This window comes from Trichomycterus rosablanca, chromosome 20 (assembly GCF_030014385.1).
Source record: "Trichomycterus rosablanca isolate fTriRos1 chromosome 20, fTriRos1.hap1, whole genome shotgun sequence".
Taxonomy (NCBI): Eukaryota; Metazoa; Chordata; class Actinopteri; order Siluriformes; family Trichomycteridae; genus Trichomycterus; species Trichomycterus rosablanca.
The window spans coordinates 21,692,602-21,714,031 of NC_086007.1; the positions used below are offsets into that span (position 1 = coordinate 21,692,602).

Below are 21,430 nucleotides of genomic sequence, written 5' to 3' on the forward strand. Positions count from 1 at the left end.
CTTTAGTGCCTTAACCATTCAGCTACCATTGCCCCTCGGAGTCCCTTTTAGAAATACACCTGACCATGAATTTGTTCTAAGACCTAAGATATTACGATGAGCGTGACATGTCTTATGTTCCTTCTTACATCTAGTCACGAGGGTCTTCACAATAAACATGACATCATTACTTTTCATTAGGTTTTTTTTAAGGTTTAAGGTTGTACTTACCCGCTGCTGTACAGGTTACGACGAATGCTGTACCTGCCAGCTAAACAAGTCAGGCCAGTCCACAGTGAGTTCCAAAAGCCAACATGTTTCATAAGCCATCAATAAAAAATAAAACAATTATGTGCTTAATGTCCCGTTTCTGGAAACAGTGCATTGAGTCTCCAGAGTTGTCCTTGATGTAATTGCTGGGATAGTTCCAGAAATATTTAGTGAAGAGTTTGATGGATAATGGCCTGCAGGAGTTTTACTGAAGAGATCCCATTATTACGTTTCCCTGAAGACTAAAAAGTCTAAAAGAAAAAAGAAAAATAGAAAAAAACATTAAGGTTAGGCTTAGGGTTGTATATATTAGGGATGTAACGATGCACCACAAATCGATTCACGTGTAACGATTCAATTCTGTTTACATGTATAATGAATCAATATTCACTTTAAACAGCAGAGGGCACTGGCACTATTCACCTCGCCTGGTTGACGTCACTACAGGGTTGCCAGGTTCGGAATTTTCCAGCCAAATTTATTTATGTGAGGACTTTCTTTATTTGTATTATTCATTTATTTATTTAATGTGGGATTTGTTTTTAAATTTCATTTTATTTTTTTTTTTACACAAAAAGGGAAATGTGCAGCATTGTTTTGCATAGTTTGTACCTACCTCAGAAATGAAAGGACATTCATTATTTAGATAAATAAAAGATAAGCACAAATACAGTATTTTATTTTATTTTTTAAAGAGAAATAATAAAAGGAAACTTTGTCATAATGTGTCTTCAATTTTATTTTGTTTAAAAAATCGGGAAAAAATCGTATTGTGAACCCAGTATCGTGAATCGCATCACGGATAGAGTGTATTGTTACATCCCTAATATGTATAAAACAGTTGCATGACAAGTATGTGTTTAAATGTATCAGTCATAATCTCCTAGACAAGTGTTTCTCAACAGGGGGGCCGGAGCCCACTAGGTGGCCTCAGTGAGCCCAGAGGGGGGTTCCTGTTGCATTTTATTTATTCATTCATTTTCTTCTATTTTACTTATGCATTTTCTCCCAATTTAGCTTATTTTTCACTCATGCACTCTGCACAGGTGCCTCTTTTTTTCTGCTAATCAGGGTCCTTACACAGCATTGAATGACCCCACCCACATAGTCCGGTTATCCCGCCCTAGCAGAAACGTAACTGCTGCAGGCACTGCCAATTATGCCCGCTAGATGGCGCCCAGCTGATTAGTGGCAATGCCGAGTTTCGAACCGAGGAGTTCAGGAGCTCTAGCGGAGTATCCTGCTCCGCCACCTGGGCGTGCCCTGTTGCATTTTACGAAGTGTTTGGATGGTATAATCAAAAGCAATTATTTATTAATTAAAATTATTTCATTCAACCATTTCTTATCCGCTTATCCAATTAGAGTCGTGGAGGGGTGCTGAAGCCTTTCCCAGCTTTTCAATGGGCACAAGGCACACAGTAACACGCTGGACGGGACACCAGTCCACCTCAGGGCAGACAAACATATATATATATACAGTGTATCACAAAAGTGAGTACACCCCTCACATTTCTGCAGATATTTAAGTATATCTTTTCATGGGACAACACTGACAAAATGACACTTTGACACAATGAAAAGTAGTCTGTGTGCAGCTTATATAACAGTGTAAATTTATTCTTCCCTCAAAATAACTCAATATACAGCCATTAATGTCTAAACCACCGGCAACAAAAGTGAGTACACCCCTTAGTGAAAGTTCCTGAAGTGTCAATATTTTGTGTGGCCACCATTATTTCCCAGAACTGCCTTAACTCTCCTGGGCATGGAGTTTACCAGAGCTTCACAGGTTGCCACTGGAATGCTTTTCCACTCCTCCATGACGACATCACGGAGCTGGCGGATATTCGAGACTTTGCGCTCCTCCACCTTCCGCTTGAGGATGCCCCAAAGATGTTCTATTGGGTTTAGGTCTGGAGACATGCTTCTGCCAGTCCATCACCTTTACCCTCAGCCTCTTCAATAAAGCAGTGGTCGTCTTAGAGGTGTGTTTGGGGTCATTATCATGCTGGAACACTGCCCTGCGACCCAGTTTCCGGAGGGAGGGGATCATGCTCTGCTTCAGTATTTCACAGTACATATTGGAGTTCATGTGTCCCTCAATGAAATGTAACTCCCCAACACCTGCTGCACTCATACAGCCCCAGACCATGGCATTCCCACCACCATGCTTGACTGTAGGCATGACACACTTATCTTTGTACTCCTCACCTGATTGCTGCCACACATGCTTGAGACCATCTGAACCAAACAAATTAATTTTGGTCTCATCAGACCATAGGACATGGTTCCAGTAATCCATGTCCTTTGTTGACATGTCTTCAGCAAACTGTTTGCGGGCTTTCTTGTGTAGAGACTTCAGAAGAGGCTTCCTTCTGGGGTGACAGCCATGCAGACCAATTTGATGTAGTGTGCGGCGTATGGTCTGAGCACTGACAGGCTGACCCCCCACCTTTTCAATCTCTGCAGCAATGCTGACAGCACTCCTGCACCTATCTTTCAAAGACAGCAGTTGGATGTGACGCTGAGCACGTGCACTCAGCTTCTTTGGACGACCAACGCGAGGTCTGTTCTGAGTGGACCCTGCTCTTTTTAAACGCTGGATGATCTTGGCCACTGTGCTGCAGCTCAGTTTCAGGGTGTTGGCAATCTTCTTGTAGCCTTGGCCATCTTCATGTAGCGCAACAATTCGTCTTTTAAGATCCTCAGAGAGTTCTTTGCCATGAGGTGCCATGTTGGAACTTTCAGTGGCCAGTATGAGAGAGTGTGAGAGCTGTACTACTAAATTGAACACACCTGCTTCCTATGCACACCTAAGACCTAGTAACACTAACGAGTCACATGACATTTTGGAGGGAAAATGACAAGCAGTGCTCAATTTGGACATTTAGGGGTGTAGTCTCTTAGGGGTGTACTCACTTTTGTTGCCGGTGGTTTAGACAGTAATGGCTGTATATTGAGTTATTTTGAGGGAAGAATAAATTTACACTGTTATATAAGCTGCACACAGACTACTTTTCATTGTGTCAAAGTGTCATTTTGTCAGTGTTGTCCCATGAAAAGATATACTTAAATATCTGCAGAAATGTGAGGGGTGTACTCACTTTTGTGATACACTGTATATATATATATATACACACACACACACACACACACATTGCTTATAGGGCAATTCAGTGTCTCCAATTAAACTGACTGCATGTTTTTGGACTGTGGGAGGAAACCAGAGCTCCCGGAGGAAACCCACGCAGACACGGGGAGAACATGCAAACTCCGCACAGAAAGGACTCCTAGGGATCGAACCCAGGACCTACTTGCTCTGAGGTGACAGCGCTACCCACCGTGCCGCCCTAATTAAAATGATTAATTTGTTTAATTGTTTATATTAATGGTGGGTTTCACACACACACATACACACACCCCTAACAATCTACATAATCACACAATCTCCATAGGATCAAACAGTAAATAAAAAGGTAAATAAATATAGCATTACTTTTTTAGAGTTCATGGCTGCCTCTTTTAGGACAGCAGGGTAGGTCATCAAATTTTAAAACCAGTCCAATCTCGTGGAACGTTCTTCTCATTGCTGACCTTCTGGACCGCTGTGTCTAAAAATGACAGACAGAAAAAGCTGTAAGGAATAAGCTTAAAAGTAGAACAATGGCACATTGTGCAAACTGTAAGCAGGTATACAGTGTAAGTGTTATGTAGTGCCAGGTGTCTAAAGGATGCTGAAACAGAACTTTTCAAGTCTACTAACAGAATGAATCCCTAAACAAACCTACTTACTCAACAATAAAGCAGACTTGCTGATCTGACTAAAAAATATATTCACAGCCTGACAATAAAGGTAATTCAGACCTTATATATACAACCCCAAATCAGAAAAAGTTGGAACAGCATGGAAAAGGCAAATAATAAAAAAACACTTTGACTTTTATTTCATTGCAGACAGGATGAACCTGATATATTTTATGTTTTGTCTGGTAAAGCATTTAACACTTTGTAATGTTGCTATTCCTTTTCACCGCATTTGAAAGACATTTTTGCACCGAGGATACCAAGTGATTTAGTGTTTCAGCTTTTATTTTGTCCCATTCTTCCTGCAGACACGTCTTAAGATGTGAGACAGTACGGGGTCGTCGTTGTCACATTTTTTGTTTCAAAATTCTCCACACGTTCTCTATTGGGGACAGGTCAGGACTGCAGGCAGGCCAGTCCATCATCTTGTTGAAAAATGCATGGACGTCCCTTTGCCAAGGTCACTGACACAACCTCATACCATGACTGACCCTGGCTTTGGGACTTGTTGATGATAACAGTCTGGATGGTCCTTTTCGTCTTTGGTCTGGAGCACACGGCATCTATTTTTTCCAAAAAAGTCACTGTGTGATGGTCCATCCTAGATGCCTCCGAGCCCAGAGAAGTCGACGCCGCTTCTGGACATGGTTAACATAAAGCTTCTTTTTTGCACAGTAAAGTTTTACTCATTACTAGCACTAAATTGCCTGAAATGCAGGAATGGCGGTATATTAACAAATGAATTGAAGTTGAGCAGACATGAAAACATGAAATATCCTGGGTTCAAACTGCCTGCAATCAAATAAAAGTCAAAGTAAATGGAAGGAACATTGCATTCATGTCCCAGCTTTTTCTGATTTGGGGTTGTATATTTGCAGAATTGTTCCCGAGTTCAGTCAAATTTTGTTGTGTCTGACAATGCACTGCGCTTTACAACGTATCCATTTAAAATGTTAAAGTTCATACTATTTTATATTATATTTATTTCATATTTAATTATATTATGAACACAATAAGACGTATCGCCTGTATTTTTCAAAATCACACAACCAATTAACATTAAACAATACATGCTGCTATTTGTAATGAGGCCAGTGTCTGGTCCAGTGAGTCTATAATTAAGTGCTACATAAAAAAGATGTAAATTTATAGAAAAATGATGTGTTCTGGAAACGAATTACCAGAAACAGGCTGTCCTTTAATCATTGTGTAAATTACTGTGTCTTTGAATAACAGAAGCGACAAAACCTAATTGAGTCCTGTCTGAGTAATTTAGGACTACAGGCTATGAACAATAATACACTCTTTTATATTTATTAACACCCCATGCATTTGTTACCACAGTAGAGATAAGAATACATATATAGAAATGTTTACACAAACAATTCAAGACAATAATTGTTACTACAACCCCAGGATCTTCAGTCTGTCAACAAATGTGTAAGAAAATGATTGAAATGCTTAAAAACAATGAACCTCAAAGAAAGATTGGAATGGATTTGCATATTTCTCCCTCTACAGTGCATAATATCATTAACGATTCAATAAATCAGGAGGAATTTTAGTGTGCAAAGGCTAAAAGTGAAAGCTTAAGCTGAACGCCTGTGATCTTCCATCCCTGCAGAACCACTCAACAATAGCTGATATAACCACATGGGTGAGGGATTACTTTGGCAAACCTTTGTCAAGCGCTACAATACAGAGTTACATGCACAAATACCACTTAAAACTTTACTGTGCAAAAAAGAAGCCCTGTGTTAACCATGTCCAGAAGTGGCGTCTTCTTCTCTGGGCTCAGAGGCATCTAGGATGGACCATCACACAGTGGAAACATGTATCGTGGTCAGATGAATCAGCCGTGTGCTTCAGACCAAAGACGAAAAGGACCATCCAGACTGTTATCAGGAACAAGTCCAAAAGCCAGGGTCTGTCACTGTATGAGGTTGTGTCAGTGCCCTTGGCAAAGGTCATTTACACTTCTGTGATGGCAGCATTAATGCAGAAAAGTACATTGAGATCTTAGAGCAACATGTGCTGCCTTCAAGACGTCGTCTTTTCCAGAGGCGATTACAATCACCTGTTTGGAATCACATCATAATTATTTAGTTTAATTTTTCACCTCATTACTAGCCCTAAATTGCCCCTGTCCCAACTTATTTTGGAATGTGTTGTAGGCCTGAAATGCAGGGATTTCACAGGGAAACGGCTTATTTTACGAACTAGATGAATTAGGTAGGGCTTTAGTTATACGGCATGTGTATTTGGAATATTAGACACTTTAATAGAAATTATTGATTGATTTAAAGAGAACATTCCAAACTACAATAACATTAAATTATATTTTACTTACTTCCTTCCACAGCGGTGGTCATATCAATAGAAGACAGCGAGCTTCTCCTTCTTTGCTCTGTGCAAATCCTGGAGACGGGCTTATGCAATGTTGACCCAAGTCCCTCACTGCTGGCCTCTGTGATCTGCATCGCTTTGTCACAATCCACAGCTAAAGACATAGCAGAGCAGTCTTTCAGGGAGGAAGGAGCCTCCTCATGCCTCTCGGAGACTTTGGAACCCGAGTGTGGCACTTGCCCAGGCGTCTGCCCTCTTCCGTTGGTCTGTAAGCGACTGTTGCTCATGGCAATCCCTTTAGCAGCCCCGTGTTGGCTGTAGACTTTGTAGCGGATCATAAGGATGATGATAAAGACCAACACAGAGGCGACAATGATGCCGCCGATTATGATGATCATGGTGCCACCCAGAAAGTGACTTTGCAGGATCTGGCACTGGCTGTATTCTGTTTCTGTGACGAATGTGACGCAGCCCACCTGGCGTGTAGCAGTAAGAGATGTCAGGATGTCGTCGTACATGGCCAGGACGCACAGGTTGTACTCACGCCCAGACATCAGATCCCTCACCAGGAAGTCCTTACTTGTAGATGGTATCATCCTGCAAAAAAAAATACTGTTTAGTGTCTGTTTTTCTGAATGAGGATGAATATATTAACCAACTGCCAGAATGCTGTGATGTTCTGTTTTTTTATTAGTCTTCGGCTGCTGGGACCTCCATATTAATGTCACATCCATATTATATAGTTCAGTCCTGAGGCCACACCTGAGGCCAGTCTTGCGCATGGAGAGTCACACACTTATGACCACATTCCTTCACCTCTGTACAGACGCCTTGGGTTACTAACCAGGGTCCTTACACAGCTTTGAATCCCCCACCCTCTTTTTAGCATCGGAACTGGACCACAGAGCAATCCAGGAAGGTGGTCTGGTCTGATGAATCACGTTTTCTTTCTACATTATGTGGATGATCGGGTGCGTGTACGTCCCCAACAGGGCAACACATGGCACCAGGATGCACTATGGGGAAAAAGGCAAGCCGGCGGAGACAGTGTGATGCTTTGGGCAATGTTCTGCTGGGAAACCTTGGGTCCTGCCATCCATGTGGATGTTACTTTGACATGTACCACCTACGTAGGCATTGTTGCAGACCATGGACACCCTTTCATGGAAACGATATTCCCTGATGGCTGGCAGGATGATGCGCCCTGCCACGAAGCAAAAATGCTTCAGGAATGGTTTGAGGATCACAACAACGAGTTTGAGGTGTTGACTTGGCCTCCAAATTCCCCAGATCTCAATCCAATCGAGCATCTGTGGGATGTGCTGGACAAACAAGTCCGATCCATGGAGGCCCCACCTCACAACTTAGAGGAGTTAAAGGATCTGCTGCTAATGTCTTGGTGCCAGACACCACAGCACACCTTCAGGGGTCTAGTGGAGTCTATGCCTCGATGGGTCAGGGCTGTTTTGGCAGCAAAAGGGGGACCACACAATATTGGGAAGGTGGGCATAATGTTATGCCTGATCGATGTAAGAGATAAGACTTTATCGATCCCCTTGGGGAAATTTACGCATTACAGCAGTACAAGAAAAGGGTGGTATATAAAAAACAGAAAGGAAAAGACAACTAAGTGTAAAAAAACATAAGATACAGACTTAAGATGGTACTTTTTTGGAGTTTTTACACCCCTGAGAGTCTCTAAAGGCAGAAACGTCTTCAGCAGAGGTGCCAGACTTAACCTACCAACTACAAACACCATTTCTAGTACAGCTTTGTAAATTGCAGTAAATCAGGAATCTGTGATTTCTTAATTCCCTTAAACTCTCAATTAACTGATGAAAAAATCAAAAGAAGTTCAATGTTTTTTGGTCTGAAGTGTAAAACATCCATTATTTAAAAGACAGACTCATTAGCCCACAGTGCACATTTCCACTTTGCATTGTTCCATTCATTTCAGAAGTTGATGGCATGTTGGGATGTGGTTTATTAATGGCTTCCACTCTGCATGGATGAATCTTAGCTTGCATTTGTAGATGCAGCATTGAATTACAAGATTATGTCGATGTTTAATGCAGTGTTGGATTATTCACTGGATTATTGTAATCTTTCAATGATATTTTGGACTGTAGATGTTGAAATTTCTAAATCTATTTGCTCTATGGACGATGCAGTTAAACTTGCTTATTGCACCTTCTTGCAAGAGTAACATTATTACCAGCATGAGTACATAAAGATACAGCTGCAAGACAATTGATTCTAATCTTAGACAATTAATTTGATTTAACATCTGGCAGATCGTCCTCCAGCTGTATTGCCTGTTGGACCGGCTTAGAATGGTGCTGTAGTAAGTAGCAAAGTTGGAATGTTTAGGCTATTCGGTTCATGCCAAAGCATCTTAATTAGATGGATGAATGGGCAGACAGATGAATGGGCAGATACATGGATATATAGGATTTGTTGATGCACAATGGACTCACTGAGCTTTACATTTACAATTTCAGCATTTAGCAGACAATTTATCCAAAGTGACTTACAGTACTGTGACAGTAAATACTGTCTAAGCAATTGAGGGTTAAGGGCCTTGCTCAAGGGTTCAACAGTGGCAACCTGGCAATGGTCAGGCTTAAACCAGCGACCTTTCAATTACTAGTCCAGTACCTTAACTGCCAGGATCCATACATGGCTTATATTTTGCCTCTTTTCTGCAGTGCATCCAGTGTTGATAAATTCTTGATGTGAGCCAGATTTCAAAAAGGAAAGGAAAGAGAAAAAAGACCTTTTGGAGTGTCAAAAAACACCCACCAGGGCACCCTTGCTCAGTCAAGCTCCGAGAGACTGCTGGAGGAAAGCAGAGTGTGGCCTCTATAATAGCCCTCAGGTTCCTTCATTATCTATTTATATAACTAACCATGGGTGCTTGCACTCATTGGCCAGAAGCCCTGTGGTGGCCTAGCTTCAAATGTGATACAGTACTTTTGTGTTAGTCTGAGACTTCCTGTTTCCACTCAAATCGCATTTATCGACACTATATTGCCAAAAGTATTCGCTCACCCATCCAAATCAATGAATTCAGGTGTTCTAATCAAGCACCTAGGCATGCAGACTGCTTCAGCTCAGTGAATTCCAGTGTGGTACCGTGATGCCACCTGCGCAACAAGTCCAGTCGTGAAATTTCCTCGCTACTAAATATTCCACAGTCCACTGTCAGTGGTATTATAACAAAGTGGAAGCGATTGGAAACGACAGCAACTCGGCCACGAAGTGATAGGCCATGTAAAATGACAGAGCGGGGTCGGCGGATGCTGAGGCGCATAGTGCGCAGATGTCGCCAACTTCATGTTGCCTTCAGATTAGCTCAAGAACGGTGCTTAGAGAGCTTCATGGAATGGGTTTCCATGGCCGAGCAGCTGCATCCAGGCCTTACATCACCAAGCGCAGTGGTGTAAAGCACGCCGCCACTGGACTCTAGAGCAGTGGAGACGTGTTCTCTGGAGTGACGAATCACGCTTCTCCGTCTGGTAATCCGATGGACGAGTCTGGGTTTGGCGGTTGCCAGGAGAATGGTACTCGTCTGACTGCAATCTGCCAAGTGTAAAGTTTGGTGGAGGGGGGATTAGAAGGGCATGGGGAAAAGGAACTCTTAATGCTTCAGCACACCAAGAGATTTTGGACAATTTCATGCTCCCAACTTTGTGGCAACAGTTTGGGGATGGCCCCTTCCTGTTCCAACATGACTGCGCACCAGTGCACAAAGCAAGGTTTGGTGTCCTGACCTCAACCAGATAGAACACCTTTGGGATGAATTAGAGCAGAGACTGTGAGCCAGTCCTCCTCGTCCAACATCAGCGTCTGACCTCACAAATGCGCTTCTGGAAGAATGGTCAAAGATTCCCATGAACAATAACAAGTCCAGACACAATTAAGCAATTAACATCACACCATATTTGTAAACATGTTAAACATTATACAGGCCGGTCTGCTTTTTGTTTAGTGATTTTAAAAGAAAGTTCATTATCAGTGGACACACAGTTGTTGCCTCGGTCACAAAAACTGCACAACTAGTTAACGGTTCAATAGGAATATTGACCGAAAACTCAGAATTCAAAATTGCCCAATCAATGACCAAGATGCTCATACAAGGGTGGTTCTATTATGCTGTTGGGGCATTTTGCTGGCATACTTAAGGTCACTTGTACCCTTAAATGTAAGTGTCACGGCAAATCCATACTTCTATTGTAACTAATCGCTGGGTCAATATAGTAGCGTGGGAGTACATCAGAAGAAATGAGTCCATGTCTGGAATCATAATTGAGGCTTTTCTTTGGCGAAACAGAGGCACGCAGCGAAGAAAAGAAGCTCTTTAATAGGGTGAATAGCACACCCAACATCAAGCCCAGTCTAGCCTTGCTTACAAAAAACACAGACGGACTCTTTTCAATACAAAACAGACATAAATAACTTGACAACCCCGCCTACAGATACAGACATGGCCACCATACATAGACACTAATATTTTACAATGATAAACGTCCATAAAATGTCTATTTATGAGCCACATATTTTACTTATTTATTTATATATTCCATTTTCCTGTTGAATATTGTCATCCTATGCCACTTGTACCATCCCACTGGTGCTTTGCCGGGTTGGTGGCACTGCTGAGATTTGAACCATACAGCTGCCCCACCCAAAGACCCATATAAGACACACAGCACCAATGCCACATAGTTCCCCTTCGTTTAGTGCCAGCCAGCACGTAGCCTACCAGTCCCCAGCAAAGTCCCTCAGATGCCCTGTAAGGAATCAGGGCTCCCCTTCCCTAATCATTATGCTCTGCTGGTCAGGTGCAGGTACAGTGTGGCACTGGCACCTGGGAAGACCCTCCTGACCCTCCAAACACAGGGCCAATCAATCCCAATGTAACACCCAGTCAATGGTCAACTTTATGCATTGCAGGTACTGCAGGGTTGTTTGGAAGTTGGTGGATTGGACTAGTAGGTCATCCAGGTAGACAATACATGACATGGGGGGTACACTGTTACAGAGATATCTCACAGTGCTTTTCCCAGTAACCATTCCTCAAATCAATCAAACTGAACCATGTAAAACCAGATACAGCGTCTCTTCAATGCAGAGGATGTGGAATAGGACATTTTGATTGACGAGTTGCCAGCAGTCCAAGCAGAATCCTAATGATCCTATACTTTTTACATGATACCCGTACCATACCGGCTTTTATGTGGCAAGGGATCTTGCTGGCAGATAGGGGTGACATTTTTCATTTCAATCTTATTATTTTTTTAAATGCATTTCCCCCAATTTCCCCAAGCGCATTTCGCTTCCTCTACTGCTTCTGACCTCTACTCCTGACCGAAAAGACCATCAGCACCAGCATGAGGCGGGTTCATATGGGGCTTAGTATTGCATACAGAGAGTCATGCACTGATCCCTATTATTCCCCGTCTCTGTGCAGGCCCCATTAAGCAGCAAGAAGAGGTCGTCATTGGAGCATTTAGGAGGATTTCCCTTCGGCAATCCCACCTCTGAATGAGACATTGTATGTATAGGCGCCCAGTCTGCTGGTAGCAGAGCTGAGATTTAAATTCACTGGTGTGCTAGATTGGTTTACCAGGCATTTCTTGTAGCATTTGCAACTATACTGTTGCACTGCAGAATTTGCAATGATACTTCAACAAACTCTGGAGTACCCTGGCCCTCGATCTGTCATTCTGACTCAGCTACTCTTTCTTGGCGCCTTCTTGTAGATTCGGCTGATGGTGGAACATCTTGTCGACTAGATGGCATGCCACAGATATCCGTTAAGAATGCCCAGAACATCTTAATCTCTTGTCGAGGTTATCCTCACAGCTGCCGTATCCTCCTTTACGTCTGTCGTCTGGCATCTCTCGCTGTCTATATGCCACTTGAGCATCGACTTTTTTGGCACTGTGCCTACAAAGTGACCTGTCTGCTTGCAGCGGTGACAAACTGCTCCTGGCATCACGGCTAATCACTTTCACTTTTTAGATCTGGACCTAAAGCTGCCATGATCTCCCTGGATCACTTCCATTTTTTCTAGGGCACCCTGTGGTCACCCATGCTTTGTGGTGGCTTTTTTTTATTAAAGGACATAAAGATGGACAGCAAGACTGTGCAAACGTGTGCTGTGGCCAGATGAGTCCACATTTCAGCTTGTTGTTTAGGAAAAAAACATATGTTTAACTGTCTGGGCCAAAGACTAAAAAGACCCTCCAGACAGTTATTATTGAAACATGCAAAAGCCAACATCTGTCATGGTATTAGGGTGCATCAATGCCCAATATACACCAATCAGACATAACATTAAAACCACCTCCTTGTTTCTACACTCACTGTCCCTTTTATCAGCTCAACTTACCATATAGAAGCACTTTGTAGTTCTACAATTACTGACTGTAGTCCATTTGTTTCTCTGCATACTTTTTTACCCTGATTTTACCCTGTTCTTCAATGGTCAAGACCACCACAGAGCAAGTATTATTTGGGTGGTGGGTCATTCTCAGCACTGCAGTGACAATGCCATGGTGGTGGTGTGTTAGTGTGTGTTGTGCTGGTATGAGTGGATAATACACAGCAGTGCTGCTGGAGTTTTTAAACACCTCACTGGACTGAGAATAGTCCACCAACCAAAAATATCCAGCTAACAGCACCCTGTGGGCAGCGTCCTGTGACCACTGATGAAGGTCTAGAAGATGACCAACTCAAACAGCAGCAATAGATGAGCGATCGTCTCTGACTTTACATCTACGAGGTGGACCAACTAGGTAGGAGTGTCTAATAGAGTGGACAGTGACTGGACACGGTATTTAAAACCTCCAGCAGCGCTGCTGTGTCTGATCCACTCATACCAGCACAACACACACTAACACACCACCACCATGCCATTGTCACTGCAGTGCTGAGAATCATCCACCACCCAGATAATACCTGCTCTGTAGTGGTCCTGGGAGAGTCCTGACCATTGAAGAACAGCATGAAAGAGGGCTAACAAAGCATGCAGAGTAACAGATGGACTACAGTCAGTAATTGTAAAACTACAAAGTGCTTCTATATGGTAAGTGGTGCTGGTACAATGGACAGTGAGTGTAGAAACAAGGAGGTGGTTTTAATGTTATGGCTGATCAGTGTACATCACATTACCCAATTTCTTAGGAAGCAGGGTCCAGAGCAGACTATGATGTGTATGTATGTGGTTCTTTTCACACCTGTTGTCTGTGTAACATTTATTTTACTCGCCTCATTAAACATATAGATTTGCTTAACATCCTTGTTAACAACTTTAATTGCTTTAAGCTTTTCTCCATTTCCTTTCCTAATCAGCAGTACATGCCCCTAAAGGATTGTCTTATTATGTTCTTTATTATTGTATGTGCATTAAACTAACTTTCTAAACTGCTTATCTTATTTAGGGTCGACCGGTGGGGTTGGTGCTGGAGCCGATGACAACTCTCAATGGGTGCAAGACACACAGAAATAACCTGGGTGAAAGTCCATCACAAGTCATATATATATATATATATATATATACATATATACTGATGCTGACCCCCACTCCTGACCGAGGAGAGCCGTGACTAACACACGGCCCCTCTGACACATGTACAGTAGCTGACTGCTTTTTTTCACCTTACAAGATGAGTTCATATGGGTCTCACACATGGAGAGTCACACACTAATATCCAAAATCCCCCGTCTCTGATGCAGACACCATTGATCAGCCAGCAGAGATCGTAACCCGACAGACAAGCCAATCATTGTCCTTGTAAGAGCCCAGCATGCCAGTAGCAGAGCTGAGATTCACAAATCACTCACAAGTCCGAGATGTCAGCTCTGGTGTGCTAGTGTTTTTACCTCTGCACCACCCAAGCCCCCATATACATGCTTTTCAGCACGCAACTATAAATCTATAAGCAACCCTTTTGGATCTTTACCAGCTTGCCTCACAAGAGTGGATTTTCTTCTAATAGTTTTTCCCCACAATGGAGCCTATTATTTTACTTATGTTGTGGGACATTGTCTCACATTCATCCTCAAATACAAATGGGCTACACTGCCTGATATACCAAGTACGAGTCCCAGGTGGATGGAAGCATTGTTAAAAGTGTTTAATGGGTAAACTTTTGCCCTCAAGAAAAACAATTGTACACCCTACAGAGAAGAAAATGATCTATTGTATTTAAACAAAAAGCAGGCCAGTATTTTACGGTTACTTTGGGGACAAACATAGAAGCTGTTAGTGAAAGAAAAAAAATCTAGACAGAAACAATCTAGACACAATGTTCAATTATTATTATTATTATTATTATTATTTATTAATATTATTATTATTGTTGTTGTAATTGCTATTATTATTGTTATTATTATTTATTATTATTGTTGTTGTAATTGCTATTATTATTGTTATTATTTATTATTGTTATTATTGTTGTTATTATTATTATTACTATTATTATTTTTATTATTATTGTTGTTCTTGTTGTTATTGTAAGTAATAATAATAATTAAATAATTAAAAAATAAATAATAATTTAAATCTCTGTATGTATGTATTTATTTATTTTACTCTGGTAATTGATATTATTATTATTATTATTATTATTATTATTATTATTATTAATAATAATAATAATAATAATAATAATAATAATAATCTCTGTATTTATTTACTTTTTTTTTTTTGCCTGATTAGAGATTCCCAATTCTGACCCTTCCTTTTGTTTCAAAGAATTTAGAAAAATCAATTTCCCAACAGTTATGCTCTCATCTGTACAAAAATAATGCTCATGAGACATTTTAATCAGGATTTAGACCCAACCATAAAACTGAAACTGCGTTCATTAGGGTAGGAAATGATCTGTTAATGTCTTCTGATAATGGATGCATTTTTTGTTGTTCTATTAGACCTTAGCGCAGCATTGATATTGTAGATCATAATATTTTACTGGAAAAGTTAGAAAATACAGAAGACGTTACAGGAATGGCACTGTCTTGGTTTAAATCTTACCTGACTTACTGCTACTACAGTTTTGGGACCGCTATTATTTGCACTCTACCTGCCACCATTAGAGGGTGGTAGCCAAGGACTGAGGGCCCTACATGTAGCCATGTATATATGTGTACTTATGTATATTTATACACATGCATATGCAATTGTGTATGTACGATGGATCTTCAAAAAGTTTCCGCACTTTTATATTTTAATGGAAACGGTGAGGGTGGGAGCAGTAGTAATCGGTCGTGTCTGAGAGACTGAGAGAGAGCTTATAGAGAGAGAGCAATGCTGGGAAAAATGCACCAGAAGGTGACTATGTAGAAAAGTGAGTTTAAAAAAATGTGGAAACTTTTTGAAGAACCCTCATATGCATGCTTGTATGTTTATGTATATATGGCTATACTGGAACAATTCAATGTAAATTACTAGTCATTTTCCACCTTTACCACTTTACTGTTTAATATTTAATCTCTATTTAATTTTTTACTATGTACTTTATACTTAAAACTGCACCTCTCTGCATTTTCATTGCTGTGTGTTCTGTTCTTAAAATTTTTACTGTTTAATTTTAATAATGTGTACCTTTATTGTTGTATAATGCTGCTGGGGCTTTAATTTCCTTCTGGATCAATAAATTATCTATCCATCTATCCATTTACCTACCTACTAGGGTTAAATTACTGCAATGCCCTTCTTACGGGATGCTCTGGTAGATCCATGAACAAACTCCAGCTCGTTCAAAATGCAGCAGCTCAAGTGCTCACTAATACTAATGGTTTGATCATATTAGTCTTATTCTATCATCTCTGCTCTGGATGCTAATTAAATTGTTTTAATTAATTATGAAATACTATTACTATTACTAACCTATGGAGCCTTGATCTGCATTATTTAGTTGAGCTAAAACTAAAGCCCAGAAAGTTAACTATGTTTACAAGATGCAGGGCTATGTATAGTTCCTAGAATTGGTTATAGTTCCTAGAATAACAAGGCTACTTATAGTTCCTAGAATTACTTATAGTTCCTAGAATTTGTTAAAGTTCATGGAATACCAAGGCTACTTATAGTTCCTAGAATACCAAGGCTACTTATAGTTCCTAGAATTACTTATAGTTCCTAGAATACCAAGAGAGTGTACTGTCCAACTGTGTGACAGTGTGGTACGGCAGCTCCACTGTGGCTGACAGAAAGGCCCTTCATAAGGTGGTGAAGACTGCAGACCACACTGCATCATTAGGGACCCCAACCACATACTGTATAACCTTCTGTAGTCTGGAAGGAGATACAGGGACATACATGCCAGGACCAGCTCAGGAACAGTTTCTTCCCCACCTTAATCACTACACTACACCGTTGACACCACTAACACCCTGGATTATACAATGGACCTATTATTTATTATCATTTATTATCATTTGCACCTGCACTTTACATAAACTGTCTACCTCATGAATAACCTCCTCACATCTATTTGGAATTCTAACTCAGTCTCAACCTTCAAGACCAGAATAAAAACATACTTATTTTCCCAGTCGTTGGATTAGTCTTAATACACCAGGGAAGTTTTTTCGTTCAGTTAAGCTGCCTAATTCTGGGTGCCTGAGTCTCAAAATCTCTAAAATCTGCACTCTTGACATCTTATTCATTATTTTCTTCATATTAAATCTGAGCTTTTTTTTTTACTTTCACAGACCTGAGGCTGAAGCCTGCAGGTTTAAGCCGCCATGTGTTAGAAATCTGCAGTGACTGCACTCACGATGTGTTGAGAGATCACAGCTAGGTCTTACACTTAGAAATGAAATTATTTAAGGTAACCGTATCATCATACAGTATTTCAAGCCATATGTTTTCAGACACTTAGGTAAAAGTGGCAAAGCAGCTGATGGAGTTTCATTCTTTATACAGGCTGATGTAGCAGATGTCTCTGGTTAACCCAGGAGAGTATTCCGGGTTGCTTGATACAGGTGACAGAGACCTTGGTGACCAATTTATCTTCCACTCCTGAAAGTACTTTCCCCCTTGCGTCAAGTAAGGACAAAGACGTTAAATCTGATTATACTCAAGTTCTCAGTTATGAAGGCGGCTGCAAGAAGGCCGAAATGTTTTAAAATCCATCAGGGCAGCACCTCAAGACGTGCTGATTGACATAATGTGGAAGTAATGCACACCGAGAGCTCTCCTGATTCAATTTGAAGGTATTGAAGTCCTAAAAGCTGCTGCAGAAGACAAAAGATGGACAAAGCGACTCAATCACGATAACAAACTTAGCTGCATGCTTAAAAAAGCTTTGATTATTAGCGCATTTCTATATTTACATTACATTTTCGGCATTTTTCAGCATTACAGTTACAGCCTGAGCAACTGAGGGTTAAGGGCCTTGCTCAAAGGCCCAACAGCAGCAACCAACAGGCAGTGGTGGGGCTTGAGCCAGCAACCTTCTGATTACTAGTCCTGTACCTTAACCACTAGGCTACAGCTTGCCCAATGAAAATTCATATAGCTACATGAATTTAGCTATATGAAAGCTAAAAAAAGGCCAACTAGTGAGGACTCACAATGTCCAGAACCAGTGGCGACTCCTGCCAGATCTCTCAGGGGGGCGATTGTTACGATGGTGGCCAGGGTGACCTGTTCAGTGGGTAAATTAACAGCTAGCTAACTTGACACGGATTGGACTATGATATTCAGAGGCAAGACAAACTGTCCAGAACATTCATTCATTCATTTCTTATCCAATTAGGGTCGTTTGGGTGCTGGATTGTATCCCAGCTTTTCAATGGGCGCAAGGCACACAGTAACACCCTGGACGGGACGCCAGTCCATCACAGACACACACACCCATTCACTTACAGTGTCTCCAATTAACCAGTTCATATGGGGCTCCGGGAGGAAACCCACGCAGACACGGGGAGAACATGCAAACTCTGCACAGAAAGGACCCGGACCGCCCCGCCTGGGGATCGAACCCAGGATCTTCTTGCTGTGAGGCGACAGTGCTACCCACCGAGCCACCGTTCCGCCCCTGTCCAGAATATCCACAGTTAATTTAACACTGAGGTAGAATTCTTTCCCTTCGTCCTTTGGTGGTGCGTCGCCCAGTCGCCCAAGTCTTAGCACTGCCAGGTTGCCAGGTTAATTGCTTAGACTGTATACTGTTACAAGTTATTTTAGTAAGACGCTTTTGGAGTGTCTGCTAAATGCCATAAATACTGTGCACAGAGAGTCACACAGTGCTCTCCATGTTCCGTTCCTCCACTTCCTGTACAGGCAACTCGGCCCCCTAGGTCTTTTCCTACACAGCAGACTTAGTGGCCAATTGTGCCTGCTAGGAGGCGCCCAGCTGACCGGTACCAGAGCTGAGATTTAAATTCAGAGAGTCCCGCTGCCCCACCTAAACTTAATTCAATGGATAATTGGGAGGGGTGTCCACATGCTTTCAGCCATATAGTTTATTAATACCATGTCACTCTTACCTGTAGACCAGAGTGTCATCTAACGAGCTGTTGTACTGAATCTGGTACATCCTGATCCCAGGAAAATGCTGCTGTGAAGGCCATCTAATAAGAGCAGAGTTTGCAGATAGCTCCACAAGTACCGTCTTCTTCTCATTCATTCTTGTTTCATTGCTAGAAGACGAGGTAGACTTGACAGAGTTTAAAATATCAGATGGTCCCGGGTCAGGTTCCCGGACACGATTAGTACTGTTGGCGAGGTGAGGAAGTGGTGTGACCACAAGTTCCACTGTGCCTGTCGACTCCCCAGCCGCATTAGATGCAATACAAGTGAATATTCCTGCGTCTTTTAGAGAGGTGATGTTTATTTCTAGGCTGCCGTTGTTGAAGGTAAGAGTGCGAGAGGTGTTGGAAAGGAGACGACCTTCAGGAGAAATCCAGTGAACATCCGGGTCTGGGTCGCCGTTGGCTTTGCATTTTAGACTAGCTGGCTGACCCTCCATTGCAAAAGTCTTGAAGGACCGCTTTGTGATCACAGGAGGCTCACAGATGAACTCTTCCTCTGGGATCGTCCAAAAATATTTGGCTGAAAGATCAAGAGGTGAGGCACACGTCTCAAGATCATCCTCTCTGGTAAGCCTTCTCAGCCAGAGGAGCTCACAGTTACAGTGAAGTGGGTTTCCTCCAAAGCTAAGAACAAGCGAGGACAAAGGAGAGCCTTTTGACTTGGCGTAAACTGGTATCCTCAAGAACAAAGGGTCAGGGGGAATATTTTTCAGTTTATTGGATGTCATGTCAAGCCGTGCCAGCTTGTGTAGGTTGGAAAACACTCCTAAAGGAACATGCTCTATAAGGTTGTGGTCCATATTGAGGGTGTTTACATTGGTGAGCCTTCCAATCGTGTCCCAAGGGATGTCCACCAGGTTATTGTAGGACAAGTCCAAGTCTTCAAGGGTTCCCAAGAAGTCATCGAATGCGTGTGGTGATATGCTATAGAGTTGGTTGTTGGCAAGAATAAGGTGCCTCAAGTTGGTAAGACCTCGTAAGTGGTCGTCAATGATTACACCAAGGCGGTTGCTGTCCAGATGCAACGCGCGCAGTCGTTTGAGGTCGGCGAAGGTATAAGGCATGATGTGGCTAATGGTGTTGCGCGACAGTGTCAGGTGCAGGAGACTCGTCATGTTGGCGAAGTCCTTTCTTCTCACAGTCGTGATGAAGTTCTCAGTGAGACGGAGTTCCACTGTTCGCCGGTCGATGATGGAGGGCACAAAGAGCAGCCCCGTCTTGGCACAGAGTATAGCAAGTGATGGTGATATGTTTTGGCACATACAACGCTTGGGACATAGCTGCCCTGAGGTAGAGACAGCCAGTAGTAGCAGGGAGAAGACGAGGCACTCCATCCCTTAGTGTCCTGGACAACTGCAACAGAAACAAAGATACTAATTAAGTAAACATGAAGCTATTACAACCCCAAATCAGAAAAAGTTGGGAAAGCAAAACGATTGAAATGTTTAAAAACAATGTACCTTAAAGAAAGATTGAAAGGGATTTGCATATTTTTCCCTCTACAGTGCTTAATATTATTAGATGATTCAAAGAACTGGGAGGAATTTCAGCGCATAAAGGCCAAGGGCGCAAGCTTAACCTGAACGGCCGTGATCTTCCATCCCTCAGACGGCACTGCATCAAGAACCGCCACTCAACAATAGCTGATATAGCCACATGGGCAAGGAATTACTTTGGCAAACCTTTGTCAAGTACTACAATACAGAGTTACATGCACAAATGCCACTTAAAACTAAAAAAGAAGCCTTATGTTAACCATCTCCAGAAGTGGTGTCGCCTTCTCTGGGCTCAGAGGCATCTAGGATGGACCATCACACAGTTGAAACGTGCCAAAACATCTTTTAAGTGTGGTGAAAAAGAATGCCAACATTACAAAGTGGTAAATGCTTTACTGTCCCAACTTTTTTTGGAATGTGTTGCAAGCCTGAAATGCAGGAATGGATGTTTATTAATAAATGAAATGAAGTTGAGCAGACAAAACATGAAATATCTCAGATTCATCCTGTCTGAAATTTGTTCCCAGCTCATTTGGAAACTGGGCTCAGAGCACTGAGCTCAGGTGTTCAACAGTGGCTGAATGGCAGAGCTGGGATTCAAACTCTTAACCTTTCGGTTGATAGCCCAAAGCTAAATGTGAATAATATTTACAGTACTAAATACATTTAATTTTACAGCTTCATTAGGGAGTCATTTCCCTTACTTTAGGTTGGTTAGCCTGAATTGTTGTTTTCTTATTGTACTTATACAATTAGCTTGAGCTGCCAACAGCTAAGTGGCTAAATTATGCTTTCCTTAGGAGATGGAAAACACTGGGGTCAGAACTCTCCCAGGACCACCACAGAGCACGTATTATTTACGTGGTGGATCATTCTCAGCACTGCAGTGACACTGACGTGGTGGTGGTGTGTTAGTGTGTGTTGTGCTGGTACGAGTGGATCAGACACAGCAGCGCTGCTGGAGTTTTTAAATACCGTGTCCAG

At 41.9% G+C, this 21,430-nt stretch overlaps 1 protein-coding gene across 1 annotated transcript; it reads right to left on the reverse strand.

Moving 5' to 3' along the window:
- Positions 1-3,776: 3,776 nt before the first annotated feature.
- Positions 3,777-20,284, reverse strand: zgc:172282 (leucine-rich repeat and fibronectin type III domain-containing protein 1-like protein). Its single transcript, XM_063016788.1, has 3 exons — positions 18,906-20,284; positions 6,406-6,998; positions 3,777-3,862 (listed from the first exon to the last, which is right to left on the reverse strand). Exons 1-3 carry the CDS (start codon positions 20,282-20,284, stop codon positions 3,795-3,797), a joined length of 2,040 nt encoding a protein of 679 aa, XP_062872858.1. The 3' UTR covers positions 3,777-3,794.
- Between the last annotated feature and the right edge of the window lie 1,146 nt (positions 20,285-21,430).

Bases quoted from the DNA above. Each gene is read 5' to 3' on its own strand.
- zgc:172282 (XM_063016788.1), bottom strand. From the start codon at position 20,284: ATGGAGTGCCTCGTCTTCTCCCTGCTACTACTGGCTGTCTCTACCTCA. The intron at 6,999-18,905 runs GTAAGAGTGACA...TTTTTTTTGCAG, and splicing joins GATGACACTCTGGTCTACAG to GATGATACCATCTACAAGTA. The intron at 3,863-6,405 runs GTAAGTAAAATA...TGTCATTTTTAG, and splicing joins GACCACCGCTGTGGAAGGAA to ACACAGCGGTCCAGAAGGTC.